General features: G+C 37.2%; 1 protein-coding gene across 6 annotated transcripts in view; it reads right to left on the minus strand.

Moving 5' to 3' along the window:
• KIF16B (kinesin family member 16B) overlaps positions 1 to 20,140 on the minus strand; it is a 141,505-nt gene that overhangs the window by 31,596 nt on the left and 89,769 nt on the right. For 3 of the 6 annotated variants that reach the window (XM_064510054.1, XM_026110424.2, XM_064510055.1), the window contains one exon: positions 17,339 to 20,131. In XM_064510054.1, the coding sequence (XP_064366124.1) occupies positions 17,960 to 20,131 (2,172 nt within the window). In that variant the 3' untranslated portion in view covers positions 17,339 to 17,959. Of the gene's footprint in view, positions 1 to 7,305; positions 7,396 to 14,541; positions 14,665 to 17,338; positions 20,132 to 20,140 lie in introns of those variants that run through there. The other 3 variants (XM_026110425.2, XM_026110426.2, XM_026110427.2) reach the window with 2 other exon arrangements.

Below are 20,140 nucleotides of genomic sequence, written 5' to 3' on the forward strand. Positions count from 1 at the left end.
GCCTTTAGATTGTTTATAGTGCTTGGTATTAGCCCAAAGGTTAACATGTTAAATTTGTTATGCTTTTAGTATGCTTTATTAAAAAATTCAAAGTTTGCTAATTATTATCATGAAACATCTTTCCAGTCTAGCCAAAATACACTAATAAGCTTATTTCTTCACTAGGTCAAATTTTCAAATGCAGAAGTAAATCTTAAAATACTGTTATATATTAGACTCACTAAGTGGCATGGAGTTGGCAGAGGATGAAAGAACCTGAATTAAGAATCCATTTAGAGACAAAACCAGACTTTCCAAAATAATGAGATAGCATTTGTAGTAAGGTTCATAACATTCTCTTTATTACTATATACTACATACTGCTCTGTCCAATACATGTAACGCTTTCTTTTAAATTGCTTCTTGGTAATAACAATTTCTAAAAATAAATCTCAACAGTCATTGAACCTGTCGTAGGATCGGGGCTTCAGTCACAGCTGGATCAAGATTTTGCAATAAGCGTTGAAGATTTCAGAAAAAACTAATTTTAAATATCTTAGAAGTTTGTAGTTACATTTATTTACAGATGTACTGCTTTACACTCCCCTCAGCTGAACACTACAAACATCCAGATGTCCAAAACTTTGCATTCAATGCACACACACACTTTGCATTCAATGCACAGCCATATAAATGAAAGAATAAACTTCACATACAAGTTGTTCTATGATCATGTTATTACTATAAATTCTCCTCCTTGTGACTATCAAATAAACCCCAAACAAAACAAAAAAACCCAAACTAATCATATGTTGAAAGTTATAAAAAGTTGCATTTCTCAATCAGGGATTCCAGAGAGAATCTCTTTCAGAAAGCAAGGGTGCTCTCCTGAAAATTAATGGCTTCACCTCAAATTTGTTCCCAACTGCAACTGTGCCAGCATTTCATGTTGAAGACTTCTTCCACTTATTATTTATGAAGAACAACAGACGTATGGGCAAAACAAAAGCAAAAAGAAAATGAAGACCCCCTCCCTGGCAGTCACCCAAAAGAGGGATATGGAGGAGAAAGACAGGGACAGTGAGACCAGTCAGTGGTGGTCTGAATGAACAACATGCACCTTCATTCATTATTATGGGGTGGAATTACTTGTAAATAGTAAGTGGAATTACAGAAGAATCTAAAGAGAACTTTAGAAAGGGTTATAAAACCCATGTCTGTTATATTTTAATAGCAAACATCTGTGCAAAGTTGGGTAGTCATAGGCAGCATGGCTGGATGAAACAGGAACTAGCTTCACTGAGATACAAAACCTTTCTGTATCTCTTCTCTGAGATACAAAATATTTTTAGAAAAAAGGTAAAACAACCACTTTGGATTTTCAAAAACCTAAAATAGTTCAAAATACTTTAAAAGTTTTAAAAGTTTGCAAAAAATAATTGGAATTCTACAAATATTCAGAAACATTCACATATTATTTCTGAAACATTTATTTTCTGCTTTTTGAGTTTGATGTAATTCTTATACATACGCAAAACAAGAGAACAGCCTATTAACACCTACAGTTGACAACGACCTTGAGTTCACTCAAACAAAGATACTCTGTTACACACAGAGATTTCTGATAAGCAGAGGATACTGACTTCAGGAATAAAAAGACAACATACCATTGAATACCTGACTGTCATTCACACTACTGATACAAGCCTTTCATCTAGAACACAAGACAGACAGACAGATAGCACTTTTTCCTAATGGTTATAAAACATAATCTTTACTGTCCAATACTCAACATACCTGAAAGACCCTATCATCCAAACAACATTCCCACAGCAACAGTCTCTAATCTTAATTTCCATAATTCATGATATTAGATGTGTTATTGCAATACATCTCATGCGCTCCTTTCCCTAGTGAGAATAGCACATAGGCATAGAGGCAGATCATATAACAACTTCAGCTTGAAAGTTTACGTTTACACAGACCTTCCTGCTGCTTCAGATATGGATATTATACACTTATTTGCTCAGGTAAGACAATGAAAAAAAAAAAAAACAGATGAGGGGAATGGAAAATTGGCTTAATTACAACCTAAAATTCTTTTAAAATTATATATGGTCCTTTCTTGTGCTTTAGATAGTGGAAGTTAAAAATATATATTACATACATTTCTACATACATCATACACAGCTAAATTATTACATTCTACTGAACAAGCTAAAAGTCAATAGCTTTAGCACTCCTGTAGAAATCCTGCCTCCACACATATGCCATTATCTTCATGAATGAATCCATAAATGCAAATACATATTTTAACTTCTCTTTGGTGAGCTTTGCAAGGATTTAATAGTATTTTAAGACTAGAATCACTATTAGGAATAAAATTGCCTCAATATTATCTAACAGTGCTTCCCTTAATATCATTTAGAGAACTTTACGCACAGGGAGAAAGGTCTCAAGAAGATTGACAAGAAACTCCATAAGCCAAGCCTACAGTGAAAGCCCCACAAAACCAGGCCAGATCATGCCTATATACCTCAACGCAAGCAGGAACTAAGGACTGCCACACACATGAGAGACTTCATAGACCTTGGATTCGGGTACAGAAAAATAGATAGAAAACTGTTCCTCTGCTGTCCTTTGAAAAATGGAAGAGGATAGAAAGTATTAGTAAGCGGAGCACACTGGCCATCACAACACTACATTGCTTGACTTGCTGAACTAACAGAAATGAGAGAGAAAGTTTGCCTTCAAAGCACGACTGGGACCAGGAAGGGGAAGTTTTCTGCAGAAATATTACTGCAGTAATATTTCAAAACCATGATCTGACAAGAAAAGATGAATAAGGCAGAAAAGAAGAATCTTGCACTGAAAGCTCTCACTTCTCAATTAAAGAGCCTACTTGTTCCTGTTTCTGACTAATGACAAACAACAAAAAGTATATTCATTATAGAGTCTACTGCAACTAAGAACCAAGTATGGCCTTAATTAAAATTCCCAAAATAATAAGAGAGTCATTAACAAACCAGCAGCGTAAGAAAGCTGAAGCTGTGCAAATGACCATCATGTAGACCTAATAAAATAGGCGCTGTGAAATGCAAATACTTAACTGCTTCTGGCACAATCTCACCCTGCTGCAGCTTCAGTCTTTCGAAATTTGCATGTGACACATTTCAATTAGATACCCAGTTATCAACATCCATTTATTTACATAAAATGAAATGTACCGCTATATAAAATATATGGCATATTCCAAGACTCATCAGTATTAGAGTTTCTGCCTCTGAAAAGATATGCTTTTTCTTTTTTTCTTCCCTTCCCCCCCCCCCCCTTTTTTTTAAAAAAAAAAACCTTCCCAATAAATCAGTTTTCCAGTACATTCCCTTTGGGGATTCAGTGGCAGCAACACAAAATGCAAGATCAGCAAATTATTAAAATACTGATGTTGTAACTCAGAGCTGAGCAAGTAATGAGCTGTAAAGTTCACTTCTAAAAGCAGGACACTCATACATTAAACACATGCACAATATCTTCTCTTCATTATAAATATTAAATTAGAGTTGGAAGGTGAGCTATGCAAAATAAAATTCAACTCTTATGGATTTTGATAACATTACTTTTAAGAAGCAAATTTCTTTGGAATAATATATAGTAACTAAGGAAGCAACTTTGCCAGATTTGTATTAAAATGTATTCTACTGTCATAGTAAATCCCAAATTAGGTCAATGACAGTTCAGCAGAAGCAGATAGATGATCTTCCATTTGTCGAACAAACCAAACCGCTTCCCACTTTGCAAAACTAATCCAAAATTACCATTAATTAAGGTTATTTTAAGTCAAGGTAAAAATATGGGAAGCCATAGATCACTCACGTACCTAACACTGATAATGAAATTCCATCAAAGAAAACAAACACCACATCTTTACTTCAGTGCATCCTATTATGTACTTCATCCATCATGATGTGCTCTTCCCCCCCGATAAACAAGGACATACTAGTTTGTGGAAATGCTGATGAGCAGAAACCAAGCGCGCATTAGCTAGGTTTCTTCTGCCCCCAAACACACTGCTGATTTGTAGTGCCATAAGCCTCAAAGCAGGAGCGGACACAACACCCCGTATTGTACAAAATACAGAAGACATCATCAGTGCTGCGAGCAACAAGGATTTGAAAAGACGTACCTGAGTCATAGGATGAAAACTACCACAAAAACAGTAGATGATGCCATGATCAACTGCTTACCTCACCTCTCCTAAACTTAAAGTGTGCTTTGTATATAGCAGACATGCATACTTGCACCTGCTTGAGAATTAATCTGTTATTGTAAAGTGGGGGCTAGATAAAGTCTGGAAGAAGAAAATGATAAAGCTATAGATTAATTGTTTCAGAAAGTAAAGTGATTAAACTTTTTTTTTTCCAAGTCAAAACACATTAATATGCTTCTCTAATGAGTATCATGGTTTAGGAAACAGTATATTGGCAACTTGTAAGACTTGGTATTTCCCCTGACTTCTATAAAAATGTTGAGAAGAAAACAAATACGTTAATAAAACATTCTATAATGTGGTTCCTATGTGGAAATTAGAAATTTAGAAATTGTTATCCATGTAGTTAAACCAGTAATGCCATTAATATACTATATGTCAATCTCCAAAAGTTTACCTAAGACACAGATATATGGGAAGAAAGATATGTTGATAAGAAAGAAATCAGCACATTAAAAAAGAGAGTATATATTGACCTTGCAAGCATGACTGCAGACAGAGAAAAGAAGTTTAAAAAAAAAATTGCTTTCTATTTCAAACACATATATTCCATGGGGTGGGGGGAGATAGTTATTTACCTTTAATTGTTCTAAGGAGAAGCACAGAGGTAATATAACACTGGGGATCCTACCCTCTTGCTTAAAATTGTTAAGAAATCCATAGAAGGTACTATTGCCAAGCCAGGGTTTTGGTGGCCCCTCGCTTTTGCAGCAAGCACTGCCCTGTTCCCACAAAATGGAAAACAAGGAGAGCTGGAAACACGGTACATAGCAAAACTTCACTCTGAGAAAAGGAAAGGGGCTCTCTCTCGTTCTTTTTTATAAAGCAATAAACTTCAAACAATTTTCTTTAGCCACTTCTCTAAAGGAAATAGCAGAAGCACAGTTAAAATGATTGAAGAGATGAAACAACTTCTGTCTGAGGAACAACTAATTAGACTTTTCAACAGGGAAAAGTCTGATAAAGGATAAGTTAAAGAAACATACAAGTGAGGGGCAGGTTTCTTGATACAAAAAGAAGAGGATGCAAGAAATCTATAAAAAGAGTGGTGTGGAGAAAGGAAAATATATATAAAATCCATGGGAAAAAATTAAGAGCTATTAACTGCAAAGATACCTTTGGCTAGGTTGTACCTGTCAATTCACTGGAATCAAAAAATATGATAGTGATACTCATTCACACATAATTTTTAAAGCATCTGTGCAAAGAGAACAGTTCAGTTTTCTATTCAAAATCATTTTGACTTCTAAATTTTCTGAAAAAATTCAGAAAAAGATCATAATTTTCATATTTTCTAAATATATCTCAGATTTTTCCCGCATGGAAGTTTCAATTTCTGGTTTTCATACTCTTTTGGAATGGGAGTGATTGTAAGTTACGGAATCTCTACAAAATACAGACTCTAGTCTATTTTACCCTTTAAACCTCAAAGTCCTTCATTGCTCAATTAGTTTTTTAGCTTAAATATACCAGTGAAGACCAACAAAGCCTTTGCACACTAATTCATTCTCTCTCTCTCAAACACAATAATGATTTTTAATATATTGCCCATGAATATATGGCCTAGGTTTCTTGTGATAACTCTCAAAGTAGGATCACTTCAAGTACTTGAATGTTTTATTTCTTCAACTATCAAAGGGAATGAGGAGAAAGGAAGCAAAATATTAATAATTAAAAATTAGATGTGGAAACCAAGAACTATAATTTTACAAACTTGCTGATGACACAGAACTGTGAGGAGCGGGTGATACATCAGTAGGTTGTGCTGCCATTCAGAGTGACCTTGACAGGCTGGAGAAATGAGCCAACAGGAACCTTGTGCAGTTCAACAAAGGGAAATGCAAAGTCCTGCCCTGGGGAGGGATAACTGAGGAGGCTGGGGGCTGACCAGCTGCAGAGCAGCTTTGCAGAGAAGGACCTTGGGGTCCTGGTGGACAACAAGTTGACCATGAGCCAGCAGTGTGCCCTCGTGGCAAAGAAGGCTAATGGTATTCTGGGTTGCACTAGGAAGAGCATTGCCAGCAGGTCAAGGGAGGCGATTCTTCCCCCGACTCAGTACAGGTGAGGTCACATCTGGAGTGCTGGGTCCAGTACAGGGCTCCACAGTGCAAAGCGGAGTGAGCCCAGTGAAGGGCCACAAAGATGATCAAGGGACTGGAACATCTCCCATATGAGGAGAGGCTGAGAGAGCTGGGACTGTTCAGCCTGGAGAAGAGAAGACTGAGGGGGGTTCTTATAAATGTGTATAAATATCTGATAGGAGGGTATAAAGAGGATGGAGCCGTACTCTTCACAGTGGTGACCAATGACAGAACAAGAGGCAACGGGCACAAACTGAAACACAGGAAACTCCATTTGAACACAAGAAAACATTTTTACTTTGAGGGTGGCTGAATGTTGGAACAGGTCGTCTAGAGAGGTTGTGGAGTCTCCATCCTTAGAAACAGTCAAAACCTGACTGGACATGATCCTGGGCAACCTGCCCTAGGTGACCGTGCTTGAACAGAGGGATTGCTCCAGATGATCTCCAGAGGCGTCCGCCAACCCCAACTATTCTGTGATTCTGAAGTGTTCACTTCAACAAACTAGGACTCTGCCAGGCACAGCTCTTCGTATCCTGAATGCTCTAAGTTGCAGAAGTGGCCAGAAAGATCAATTTTCCATTTTGCAGCAACCTGGAAGCCACTACTATAAAAGGGTATCTGTGGAACAATGCACTTCTTTTAAATGAGGAGTTGTGAGGATGACAACATATGACTGCAAGTATTTTGCAGTGAACAACACAGAAACCTCCAGGAAACAGCACCAGTCACTAGTAACGGGAATTAATGGTTAGAGGCTGCACAGTTAGTCACAGTCTCACTGTAGCAACAGTGTGCAACAATCCATCCTGAACCTGGCAGCCTTAGAGCTTCAGACTATTGAAGGGCTTGCCAATCTCAAACTAAGAGCACAGAGCTGAGAGAAATAATGTTTTTGAGTACACTTCTTTCAAAAAACTCTATTTTCCAGACTCTATTTCCACCCTTTCCTCCAAAAGGACTTTTACCAAAACTTACCTCTGGGTACTTTAATTTTAAAGTTTTATGCATTTCCCGAAAACGACTGTATCGCCTGAACACTGTCCATGTCTCATCCAGAACTGTTATCTATATTAGACAGTATAAAAAGAAAAAACAGAAGTAAAAACACATAGCGTACAACACTAAAAAGCATGCAGTATGCAAGATTGCCAGATTAAAATGGGTCATTTTTAGTTCACTTAAATTCCATAAGATTTTATAGGTTTACTAAAATTTTCTTTCATTAGTGACAGAACTTAATTTAATAACGAGCACTGATTGCAATGCAAAAAACTGAACACATTTATTCCACATTTCACCGTGGAGTGCCAACTCTGTAAACGCATTAAAATATCCCAAATCATTCCTTGGTGCAGTTACAGAGCTCTCAGCATTCCGGTCAGTGGCTGTTCCATTAATGAATAGTATCTAGCACAAATTTAGTGCCTCTATATGTGAGAATATATGCATTTATATGAACATATATATGTACACACACACACAAATAATACATACATGTTTCTCAGAAACATACAGAGAGTGAATTACTACACATAATGTGGTCCCAATTTGTAGGGTAAAAAACTATATATGGTGGTTTCCAGTAGATGATGTTCCTTTAAAACACTTTGGGCCTATGTCATGAATATGTTGATGAACATCCCATTTATATAGGAAGTTTCACTAAAATCAGCAGAAGCACTCCTGTGAATAAAATGCTTAGCAACAGGAGTGGAGTGGCAGAGCAAAGCAAGTTTGCTGTCAGTTATACCCAAAATCCTCACTGGAACTGAGAAGTCCACTAAAGGAGTTTAAGGGAAAGAAAATTTTTCACTGCCTGAAATTAGGTGAAATGAAAGAAATTCATAAGTGGGTCATAAAAGTGATATGATTAGAGCCTTTGATTTTACATAGAAGTCTTTCCGCAGCTCTGATGATCTAAGGATATCAAGAAGCAATGCTGTAGGGAGAGGTAGACTTTTTTTCTTTTTTTAGATGAACTGGTATAGTGGGAGAAAAGAGTGACACTGCCTATGCTCAAAAGCTGCTTTTTCTTTTCTTTTTTTTTTTTTTAATCTAATGGGCCTAGTAAGTAATACTACATTGCCTAGCAATGATTTTATGTAAAGATCAAAAATAAGCATTTTCATAAAATGCATTTCACAAAGATACAGGCATAAAATGAGTCAAAAAAAAAAAAAAAGTAGTTCCCTCAGAACTGAGCATCTAATAAAGTCACAGGGAGACAAAAAATGGCAATGGAGCAGGATAACACAGTAAGAGAAGAAGAAATGAGAACAATAAAAACAGCATGTAAGCACAATATTTGACAACTGCTAGCTCATGTTTTCAACAATCCGACCTCTGGTACACATTCCCCCTGCTCCTCTGCCTTCCTTGGTGGATACAGAAGAGTGAAACTATCATACATGTTTTGGAAAGCAAAAATTATTATGCATTATATGACATAAGGAACCAGGTTTGGGTATTTTTGTTGTTATTTTAAATAAAAGGGGAAAGTAAACAAAACTGGCCTTCTCACAACATAACTTTGCTTTTCACAAATAATAAAACTAGTTTTTTCAAACAAGTCTGCACAATGCAAATTGATTACTCCTCCTCCTTTGAATGGCAGTACTGTAAAATTCTTTTTTTCACGTCCCCAATACGCTTCACTGCTACCAAGACATCTGCGTGATGGACTGTATTTCCTTACAAGAAATTCACACTGTTGCCCTCTCTCAATAATTGCTAACAGTGTCTCAGACTTTACAGATGAGGTGAAGGGATTTAAGATGCATACTTACATTTAACCACAAACAAGTTGTAATTCAGGAATACATGCATTACATTGACCTTAATTAACCAATTAACGATTTTGTTCTGAATAATTACTTTACTAAACTGCTTTGTGATTTAAATATTTAACCAAACATTAGACTGCAATGGATAATCATAAAATAACACTCATTACTTATGCTTTTTTTTTCTAACTGAATTGTGAAATTTGTTCTGATAAAGTTCGATCGCACATGATCTTTATTCAAAAGCGGCCTCTTTTTTCCCCTAAAGTTTTCACAGAAGGATGCCTTTAGGGGAGCCACCTAGCACAAAGCATCCAGGATTCCTACGGCTCCATAGCCTGGGGAAGAGCATATATATGAGCTTGCCAATAAAGTTGTTGCCTATGCATCTGACAGCTGTCTAGGTGACAGGGTAGTGCTGAGTTTACCCAAACCAAACTGCCTGCAGCCAATTCCAGCACCCAATTATTCAGCAGCTTTCTCCTTTGAAGTCTAATAAATGACTACTGAAAAGGTAGTTTTAACTACCTTATCAGCAATACTTGTTCAAGATGCACAGGAAGGAAAACAGGAAAAGCTACATATCTGTGCTGCTGGCCTTTTACTCCTATAACTGACACAACTGGTTTGATCTGTGATTCTTTCCTCCATTTAATAAAGACTGTACGAAAGATTATAAGATTATAGGCTCTGTAAGCATGGGACCAGAACAAAGGCAGATCCTCTTTTGAACAGTAGCAAGAAAAGCAAATTTGGATGGCTTCTTATTTTCTACTTGTTATTTGTTATTACAGTAGTTAAAAAAATATTTTCTCAATGAAAAAAATACATGGTTGAGTAAATCTGTAAAGCAGATTTTCAAAACTTTCTCATCTGGGGGCTTACATGATCCTAGACTTGCCTCAGAATTGTGTTTTTATTTGTTTTTTTCCCCATTAAAGTGCAATACCTCCTACATAAAAACTAGAGATATTACAGTCTTGCCTTCTTAATTTTTCCTCTGAGTGACAACTGACAGAAGATGATCTAGCCAATGTTTTCTATTGATTCCACTGGAAGGCAATTCCCAGAATTTGTCAACGTGTCCTCCCTTGCCCTCATACAAATGTAAGTGAAAACATAGTGAAAAGGAATAAAGAGAAATATTTCACTTTATTCTGAAGCCATCAGAAAGAAATAAAAATGTCCACCTTACTATCTAGACTCATTAAATGTACAGCAGTTACTATCTAAATTATCTGTCAAAATTTGTACTTCCCAAAATGTAATTCATTGCAACTTCACCTCCCACTATCTGTGAATACAGCATCTGTAAAGCAAAAAAAATGCAGGCTACTAAAAGATTTATGCAGATCAATTTCTTGGAACCTTTCTTTGATTAATCTTTGAGGGTATTAACCTGATAGAATTGAGAGAAGATTTTTGTTTTCTAACTTAGGGACGTACAGTGCATGCAATATTTGCTCTAAGAACTATGTATTAACGAGCACTGCTTCTGCTTTACTCCAATTCTGCCCACAGCTTGCTGAGATCAGGAAAAACTTTGACCAAAAACATCAACATTTTGAGCTGCGGAATGGAAGTGCGACATGACCCTGGGTCAATCAGCACTTTGGGGTGAACCTGCCTAGATGTTTTCCTATAGAGAACTCAAAGATAACTAAAGACCCTCAAAAAAGCTAGTTTTGTTAGCAAGATAAATAACTTCTTAAAATGAGAGAAAGGAAAAACTGAAAAAATGAGAAGGTTTATACACAACTTTCACTCTTGTCACAGAAGTCCCCACAGGGCTGTCCTTGATTCTAGCTCTGTTTCTGTTGCTCATGGGCAGGCTGCTCCCGATTGCTCTCAGGAGACACTCAATCTCTCCATGAGAGCTGGAGGCTCCCAGTTCCCTACTGCCTCACTGCTGCTCCTGCCCTCCACCCCTTCTCCTGCCCTCCTTGAACCAGCTCACTTTTCCACCAGGCAGCAACAACCTCTAGTCGCTCCATGGACTTCCAACCAACCCTGTCTTCTTAAAAGAGTGTAAGAGAATTGTGAACAAAACAGATAATGGGAAAACAATTATTGTCTGTAAGAGTTGCCAACAATCTTCTAGATGTAAAATTCTTCCCATATGCTGTTTCTAAAAAGGTCTTGTCTTTGAATATTCTGTGCATCACAACAACAGGAAAGGAAGAGGAGAACACAAAAGTTTCTGGTATTTTAATTCAGTTCTAACATAAATATGTTAAGATCTGATTAAGTTACTGCTGCTTCATCATGTCTTTAAAGACTGCATTTAAAACTGTCACCCAAATGGAAGTTTATTTGGAAATGTATCTACTAATACTGAATATTTAGTAGCAGGCTAGCACAAACAGCTGGCCTTGACAGCTCTTGCTGCAGAAGAAGAAGGTGCTAACTTAACTCTTAAATAAAACACATCTTGGTTTCTAATTTCAAGTCTCTCCAATAGGTTCTAACGAAACTCACTCAACATCTTGAAGTATGATCTGTGTCCACTGGATAAACCTGAGTGGAGAGACCATCCTGCTGGCCCGTTCCCAAAGGTTACATATGTCTAGATGGAGAAGATGCTGAGCCCGCACTAAGAGAAAATATTTTTTGGATAGTATGTTGGGGTTGAAAGAATTATCAACAGGCCACAGTGCTGCCAAGAAGTGTGGAACTCGTTCTCTCTCTTTTGGCATATAAGAAAATAATTTTTTACTATTTCATGTCATGAGAAGAAATTTATATTTGTTATTTTTTAGATTTGTTCTTCTATAGAGCAATGTGCTGGGGTTTAGCTACTAATACAATGATCAAAGTATCTGTTGATGAAAATGCTTCTAATTCAGATGCCTCGGATTCAAAGGTTTGGGACTCTTCCAATTCAACTCAACCATCTTGTCTCTTTGTCAGATTTCAAAGAGCTGTTACATGTGAATAGGTCAGCTCCCTATTTTCTCAAGGGCAAGGAGAAACTTGGTGAAGAGAGCTCATTTGGGAACGAGCAATGGAAATGAGATTAGCTATACCTCAGCCCTTCCCCAAGACTGACACACACTCTGATATGAGATCATCTGAAAATAAATTTGAGCTAACTAAAGTAAGCTTGAAATAAGGAATTATTTGAACAATTGACACCATTGCCTGATCCATCAGGAAGGGATGAAAGAAACAGGTACACATCCTTTCCTCCTGGCCTTCTCTTATTACTTTCCTAGCTTTTACCGAAAAATCACTATACCACCTATTCTGATTTCCTACAGAACACAAGTAGCAACAGATGAAGGTATTACACCTAGGAGTCAAGATGGGAGCCCTGCAGAGGAAAACTTTAAAATAGAAAAGTTTGTTGAAGGTCTGTGGATTGTAGCTCGGAGCCAAATCCTGAGCACAGCACAAGCAGCACAGTGTGACATACAGAGACCTAGAAGCTACAGAAAAAGCACAAGTAGTCAATTGTTTTGTGTAAGGGAATGACTATAAGAAATATCACAGACTGACAAACTAAGGGGCCATAGGAACTGCAATAAGAATTGTATTTATTGCTGTAAGCAAGTTGATAGCAATGGAATATAATTATTCCATTGCTCTGAACTTTGCTAAAGCAGTTATTTAAGCAGCAGTTTCTTTCAGAGGTAGTCAAGAAAGGCCCAGGAGAGAGAGAAAAAAGACAGTATGAAGAAGTACAGCAGAAAAGAATGGTCATTCCATATACCTTGCTATTTGTCAGTGCATAGCATGAGCTCCTTCCATGCCATTACAGAAGTTTTGCTCCTCAGCAGATGTTTTGCTCCTCACAAAAACAAAATACAAGCAACAGAACTTCTGAAGGCTAGTCTCGTGTGCATTTGTATCTCTCCTTGATATATTCTCCCGTTCTTTCTTGGTTAAGAATACCATTCCTTCCCAACATTTTTCTTCTATTGCATATCCTCCCATGTAAGTCCAAGTCTTCCTTCACATACTCTTAACTGCCCTTTCACCTCAGGAGTCTGCAGTTGCTTCCATGGGTTTTAGGGAAGAATGGAGAAAGAGAAGAAATCCACTCATGTTTACTAAAAAGACAGAACATCTTTTTACTCTATCTCCCTTTACTAACCATTTCCCAGTTTCGCAAATCCCCTGCACTAAAAACAGCTGGAGGCTAGACTAGTCCTTGAGGATGTTTTAAGGGCACTTGCTCTTCTCAAGGCATCTCTTTTGACTGTTGATGGTGACAGGCCTCTGGGCTTACACCGGCCCCAGCAAATCCAAAGTTCAAAAGGCAAAATGAAGTACTCCATCCAGAAATTGTGCAGTATGTTTCAAAATGAAATGTAATTAGTACAAAGAGTGCTAAGGCTGACCATCTTAATACAAAACTTTGCAAAAAAGGAATGCGAGCACAGCTCAGAAATGGTCCTGCACACTGTGAGGGCAGGTCATCCCTCCCACTTGCACTAGCTACTGAGGCATCTGGCAGCGCATTCAGTAAAGACAGCTGCCAGTTCTGTCTCTGATGCCATGTAGATCAGTTATGCTACATGTCCGCATGCACTGAGAGCACATTTCCAATTAGATCTCACATCTTGCTTTGAAAAGACACTGGCTTAGCACCAGAGGGAAAATAATGAACATGTATTTTCCAAGCATTTAAGCAGAGAAGATTAACAGAGAGAGACACTAGAACATAGGGGAAGCAGGTAAGAGTTCGGAGAAGTGAGACTTTGGTAGTAGAGGATGGGAAGAATCAGAACAAAACAAAAAAAAAGAAAAGCATCAAGCCTCTCTAGGAAGTTCTGGGTATGTGCAAAATGTTTTAATTATACTTTCATTATTAGAGGTAAACACGTCAAGTTTAATCATTTTCTATACTTCACACTTGCATCTCAATAGAGTGCTTTCCTATAACCAGCATTCGTTTCATCCTGATCCCTGCCACACTTGCAACAGAATATTTGACATTGAATCTGCTCAGCCCGAGCCTCACCATCAAGTCCTGTGCACAACCGATCCATGTTGTAAATGCTTGTCTCAAACCTTATTTTAATAGTACTAAGGCCTCTTACACAAAGGAAAAGAGACAGAACCAAAAAAGTGAACAAGTGTGGCCCTAATTTTGCCAGACTTATGGATGTGACAGTCACTTGCATCTCCTGTGGGTAAATTACACTCAGCAGAACACAAAACTGCATTTCATTAGGGTTAGCAAGGTCATTTCTAGACTCTGCAGATTCTCAGGTGTGTTTCCAGTTGCTATCTCCATCTTTGCTGACTTTGATGTTGTCACAGTGAACAGTGACAGCTAGACAGAGCAAACTAGAAATTATTTTTTAAACAAAAGGCATTCTTCTATTTTTATTATTACTGCGATGCTACTGTTGTATAAACGCAAGCAACATGCATACAGAGAAACCATACATTAAGGAGAAGTAACTTAAAAAGTACTTACCTTTATTTCAAACTCATAGTGTTCATCCTTTCCCTGCCCACACAGGACATAGCGTGGAATACTAATTTTAATTGGGTCCTTTAGGTCATCTGGACTTGCTCCCAGAGAACGACAGATCATCCGCTTTCAAATGCATACCAAATAGGGAGAACAAAGGAAAACCAAAAATCAGTATGTAAGGAAAAAAAACCCCACACCCTTCACTAAAATTAAGAAAATGCCCTTGGCCAGAAGAGCCAGGAAAGAGGGCATGGAAGAGACAAAAATTTCAGCTTAGATACCAAAAAACAAAAGGAAAGCAGTAGATTTTGTTTTAATTCTCTTTGGGGAAAAAAAAAGAATCAAGCCTTTACAGCTATAAATACTTTTGTATGTGTTTATTTTTATGTAGCAAATCTGTTTACAATATCATGCAAAGCTGGAGGGGATCTAGGCAATTCAGAAAGCTTTTAGTTTTTTAAATCCAAAATCATCTTGGAATTAAATAAGGTATACATGACATAACTTTTCTTGAGCTCTTTTTGAGTGCAAGAAAACTTGGAACTCATTCATAAATGCCTTTCTGTATGCTGTCTGCTACAGACAGTTGGGTGAAAATACCAAAAAGCTACCTAGGAGAGGAGGCTGCTACTTCTTCACCAGTCAATTACAAATGTCAATACCATTTTCCTTAATGTTACCATTAAGATTACTGAAAAAGAAAATGCAGTCAAAGAAAGCAATTTTTAGTTTCAATTAACTGGCTTTATCAAGAAAGTGGTTTCTACAATTATTATTATTATTTTTTTTAAACTAAAAATGTAAATAAAAAAAGTTTGTGTTTTGAATGGCAAAACATTTTTGGCCATCTTTGGTTACACAACAAATACTTTCTCCTCTGCTCTCCATTTTGCCCTTCTTTCACTTCTGCCGAGTTACTGGCTTTTCAACTAACACTGAGCTTTCTGGAGTGTTAAAATGAAAGTAATTCTTTTCTTGGGAGAAAGAGGAGCTCATTGCCTTGACAACAATATTTATATGTTATCTGTTTTAAAACAGCTATAAAGCCGTAAAGCCACTCTTAAAACCACCTCTGTCAACGTGTAATTTATTGTCAGTCATTTCCAGGAAGCTATTACAAACAGCTAATAGTTAGGAAAAAAATCTCAAGCAAAACATATGTGAAAAACATGTCCTAATAGATTAAATAATGCTTTGATAGTCACAAATATACATTGTTACGTTATGTTTAATTTGCAGTGGAATAGAAGATATTATAATGGAGGTTTTCTCACAAAAGTGCAGAATATCCATCAAGTTGGATTTGAAAACAAGTTTAAACAGAAAAAAACATGGTATGTGGAACACAATGTACACAAACATATTTAACTTTGGGGTGCAATCTGAAAAAGAATTAGTTGCAGTAATCACTGTCATTTAGTAGCCTTGGTTAAGACAGTCCTCACAGATACTGCCACTTAATTCTAACATTCAGCAAGACTCAGAAGAAATGCCCTCCTGATGTCAACAAGGGAGACACTTTCTAACTGAAATGACACCATGTTGCCCTCCATGAGAGGAACAACCCTGTCTGCTCTCATGTTCTGCGAGATATCTGTATATACTTTTTCATTAAAAGAAAATATCTAACTACCTCAGAATAAAATGACCCATTTTGCTCTTTTCTTTGGAATTCCTCAGGGTAGTATAAGGTTTTGTTATGAAAAATAATCATAACTCCCTATCCAAACCACCCTTCTTCCTTCTAGCCACAACTTCCACATCCACAGCAGTAACTGCTTTTCTAAACCCCAAGTGAATTACATTATCATGTCTTAACATACGGTAAGCACAAATGGGAAATGTTTTTACAGTAGTAGACAGACTGAAGTCTAACTCTGTCTGATAGAAGACTGCATGTCTACTGGCAGTATGCTTATAGAATTCAGAATTTCAGATTAGATACCACCGTTCTTCTGCCAAGGGCCATCTTCCTCAAATAAGGCAGATGGCACATTCAAGCAATGGGATTTAAAGGTATTCAGCTCCTGCTAGAAGGGAGGAAACAAAAGATGAGAGAGAATAGCTTATGGGGTTTTTTTTTTTGAACATCTGACAGGAGTAACAGGTAAAGAGTAACCTTTTACTAAGCTTCAGGCGAGCCTTGACAACTGGAAATCTTACATTTTCAATAGTTCCACTAATTCTTGGAATGTAATGTTAAAGAGACTGTACAGATGCAATCTCACAGCATCATCAACCACATCAGTAAGCAAGCAGAAAAAGGGGAAATTCAGGCTGGGCTTCTGACACATCACGTGGGTTAAAATTTATTCTATCCTTCAGGCATTATCCCCAGTTGCTAACTACCCATTTAACAATGTGAGAAACATGTATACAAATGACAAACCTTGAATTTTTTGTCCTACCACAGTTCTAGTAGCATGACCAAAGATCAAAATGCAAATTTGCACCATTTAACCTCCTTTTTCACATCACATTTTCCTCAAGCACTCACATCAAGGGACTATACAGACTTATTCTACTGCAGGGGAGTTGAAGTTAACTATTTGGAGAGAATAAAGAAGAATGACTCAAATAAGCTATGTATTGTTTCCCTGCAAAAACAAAAGCAAAACCAGTCTTGGATGCTCGCTGCATTTTTGCTACTCTGTTTCACTGCTTCCATGGCTCACCCTAGCCTACGATGTCCTGGCTCTAGGCAAAGGCAGCAAATCCAAGAGAAGAGAGATACGGCAAATCCATCAGTCCCTGGAACTGCAGCCAGCATGACTTCGAATAAAGCAGGCATAACTCCTTTTACATTTGTGACAAACTTTAATCCAAGAGAATGTGAAACTCCAAAGCAGAAGAGAATTGCTTGTCAATGGTATTCTTGCCAAAATTGTAAGGTATGAAAGCTACAAACATCCTTAGTATTAACAGCATACAATGAATGCACCATAGCTTAAGCACTTTGCAATTCAGACACACAAAAAACATTGCAAATGTGAAATATTGAAATCAAGGACATGAAATAGATGAGAATCATGAAAAACAAAGACAGTCAGAAAGATTAAGGAAAAGGCAATCAAGGAGGAATGCAGAAGACATTAATTAAGATGGATAAGAAATGGAGGGAGCCAGAAACAATAGCCAAAATAGAAACCTGAAGACACAGCTGTAATTATAGCTTTGATCCACCTACCACATTAAGTAGAAACATTTTAATTTCCTCTTTCCAAGGAAAAGTTTGTACAATTACATTAGAGAGTCACCAGTAGAAACAATCAAATAATAATGATTGTTGGTAAGATGTGTATACACACCCTAAGGTACTCCCTTAAAGACTCAAAGGGCTGATTTGCCTATTGATAAAAAGGTATTTTACCAGTATCCATTACCTCTTATTTTGAATGTATCTAAATGTATTTGAATTTCAACACCTAGTCAGATGCATAATTAGCCAAATGGCTTCTTCACTTGAGCTGAATGTTAATTTCCAGATTTCTGAAGGGAGATGCAAACTGTTTTGAAGAAATGATGGAATGACTGTCAGCTGAGTATTTATTTCTTTTTCATCATATTTAGAAAAACCAATTCCTGAATCAGATCCAACCTTGCTTCTTCTAGAAAAAACAAGCTCAATTTTTGTGAAAGTCTCTTTGTCTGGCAAAACCACACATCGGAGATCATTCAAACTGTACAACTGAAGCTTGTCAAATTGTGATCGCTGGGGCAGAGTATTCAAAAAGTTAGGTGCAGAATAAAAGACATTTTCCCTCAAGAGACCTATATGAGTACTTGTAAGAACTAGAGATCTATCTACAGTCTTCTTAAAACAGTCTTTTTTCACTGTGGTATATAGCAGTACATGAACGTCACCTAACGAAGGTTTATTGCTTCCCATATTTTCATGGAGTAAGTAGACCAGATCAGCTAACATTGTTCTGAATTTACAAGACAATCGCACTCCATTTGAAAAAACTAAGTCATTTACTTCTGATGCCCAGTCAAGCGAAATCTGCAACAAATCACCTCTCAAGAGCTGGTGATTTAAATAAACAGCATCATCTGTTGCAGAAATCAAAACACTTATTATGTCATGGCAAATTCTTTGAGTGAAGTGTTTGTTATAGGTAAATATTGTGAGCGAGTTATCATCGGTAGAGCACAGAAGTCTAATATTCTGTCCAGCAAAACCAACTTGAATCTCTTCTATTGTGATGACTGGAACCTTATGAAATATTTCTAAGGAATTTTGACAAACATCCTGTTTGACTGACAAAGCAACAACATACAAAACAGAACTGAACAAAAGCAAGCAAGCAGGTTCTGGATCAGGTCTTCTGCAATTGCCAACAGCAAGCCAATATATACCTTTTAACTCCTCCATACCAATACAAATTTGAGGTAAGGCACAGGTCAAATATTCCAGCACTTTTTCCCGAGAACAGACCTGAAGCTTCAGAAGGACATCAGGAAAATGCACAAATTTCTGTCTTAACACAAGACTGTTTTCCAATTTTTCATTGTTACAACAGCATACAAATCCTTCAGGAGGCTTTCCTGCACAGGCATTTGAGATTTCTGTGCTTGCACACACTGTGGTATCCTCTTGTGCAGGGGATTCTAGCTGAACGACATTATCAGTTTGAGCTTTAGTGTCTTTAGTAGAGTGAGATGTGTCTTGACTCACCCCTGAACTGAAAAATACATCTACTTGTAAGTTCCTTACAAATGGGAGGTTTTTTATTAATGATACCACTTGTGCATATCTCTCACTTTTGTCACACAAACTTCCCAGCTGCTTAATTTGTTCAGAAACCATGGTACTGTTGAGCAGATGACTACTGGTATCTTTGTAAAAGCAGAAGAGCTTGCTGAAAAGATATCCCAAACCATAGGTTTGTTCTGGCCTCACATCAAAACAAGGAGTTAGTGACTTACAGATCAGATCAGGGGCTTTTTCAGTTGGAAGCTGAGAATTACTAGACTGGCCTTGGATTGTCCGGTGCACTGTCTTAAGTGGACTGTTTTCTTTACAAGCTATTTCTGAATCTATGTTAGACTGAGAAAAGACAAGACAAGATATGCTGTTAAAACTAGCCTGCTCATTAGCAGATGCTAAAGATCCTAAAGGAGACAGATGTTGCAAGTGGAAATAATCAGATTCAGTTCTTGAGCTGTCATGATCCTGAGAAATACTTCTTTTATCATCAAAATGATTGAAATTTTCAACCTTATAGTGTGAATAAGCGACATTATTTAAGTCATGACTTTGTAAGGAAGTAGATAAAACATTCTGATAAGGAACATTCTCTCTCTTTAAAGTATTGGTATTTTTAGATTGAGTAAAGTTACATTCAGTGTCATAAAGACAAGCAAAGCTCTCCTGTCCTGAATTGTTCCCTTCATTTTCAAATGCATCTTCTGATGTAAAGGGGGAGGAGATTCTTCCAGGACTAGAAAATATATTCCACATCTCTGTATACTTCTTCTGTCTTTTAGGGTCTGTTATTCCTGTGTTTTCTCCACACAACTCAGCAGCACAATTGCCATCTTTAGTTAAAAATGGAAAGCCATAATGTGGCTGCCACTGTTGACTTTTCTGTTAAAA

Source organism: Dromaius novaehollandiae, chromosome 3 (genome assembly GCF_036370855.1).
Source record: "Dromaius novaehollandiae isolate bDroNov1 chromosome 3, bDroNov1.hap1, whole genome shotgun sequence".
NCBI classification, from domain to species: domain Eukaryota; kingdom Metazoa; phylum Chordata; class Aves; order Casuariiformes; family Dromaiidae; genus Dromaius; species Dromaius novaehollandiae.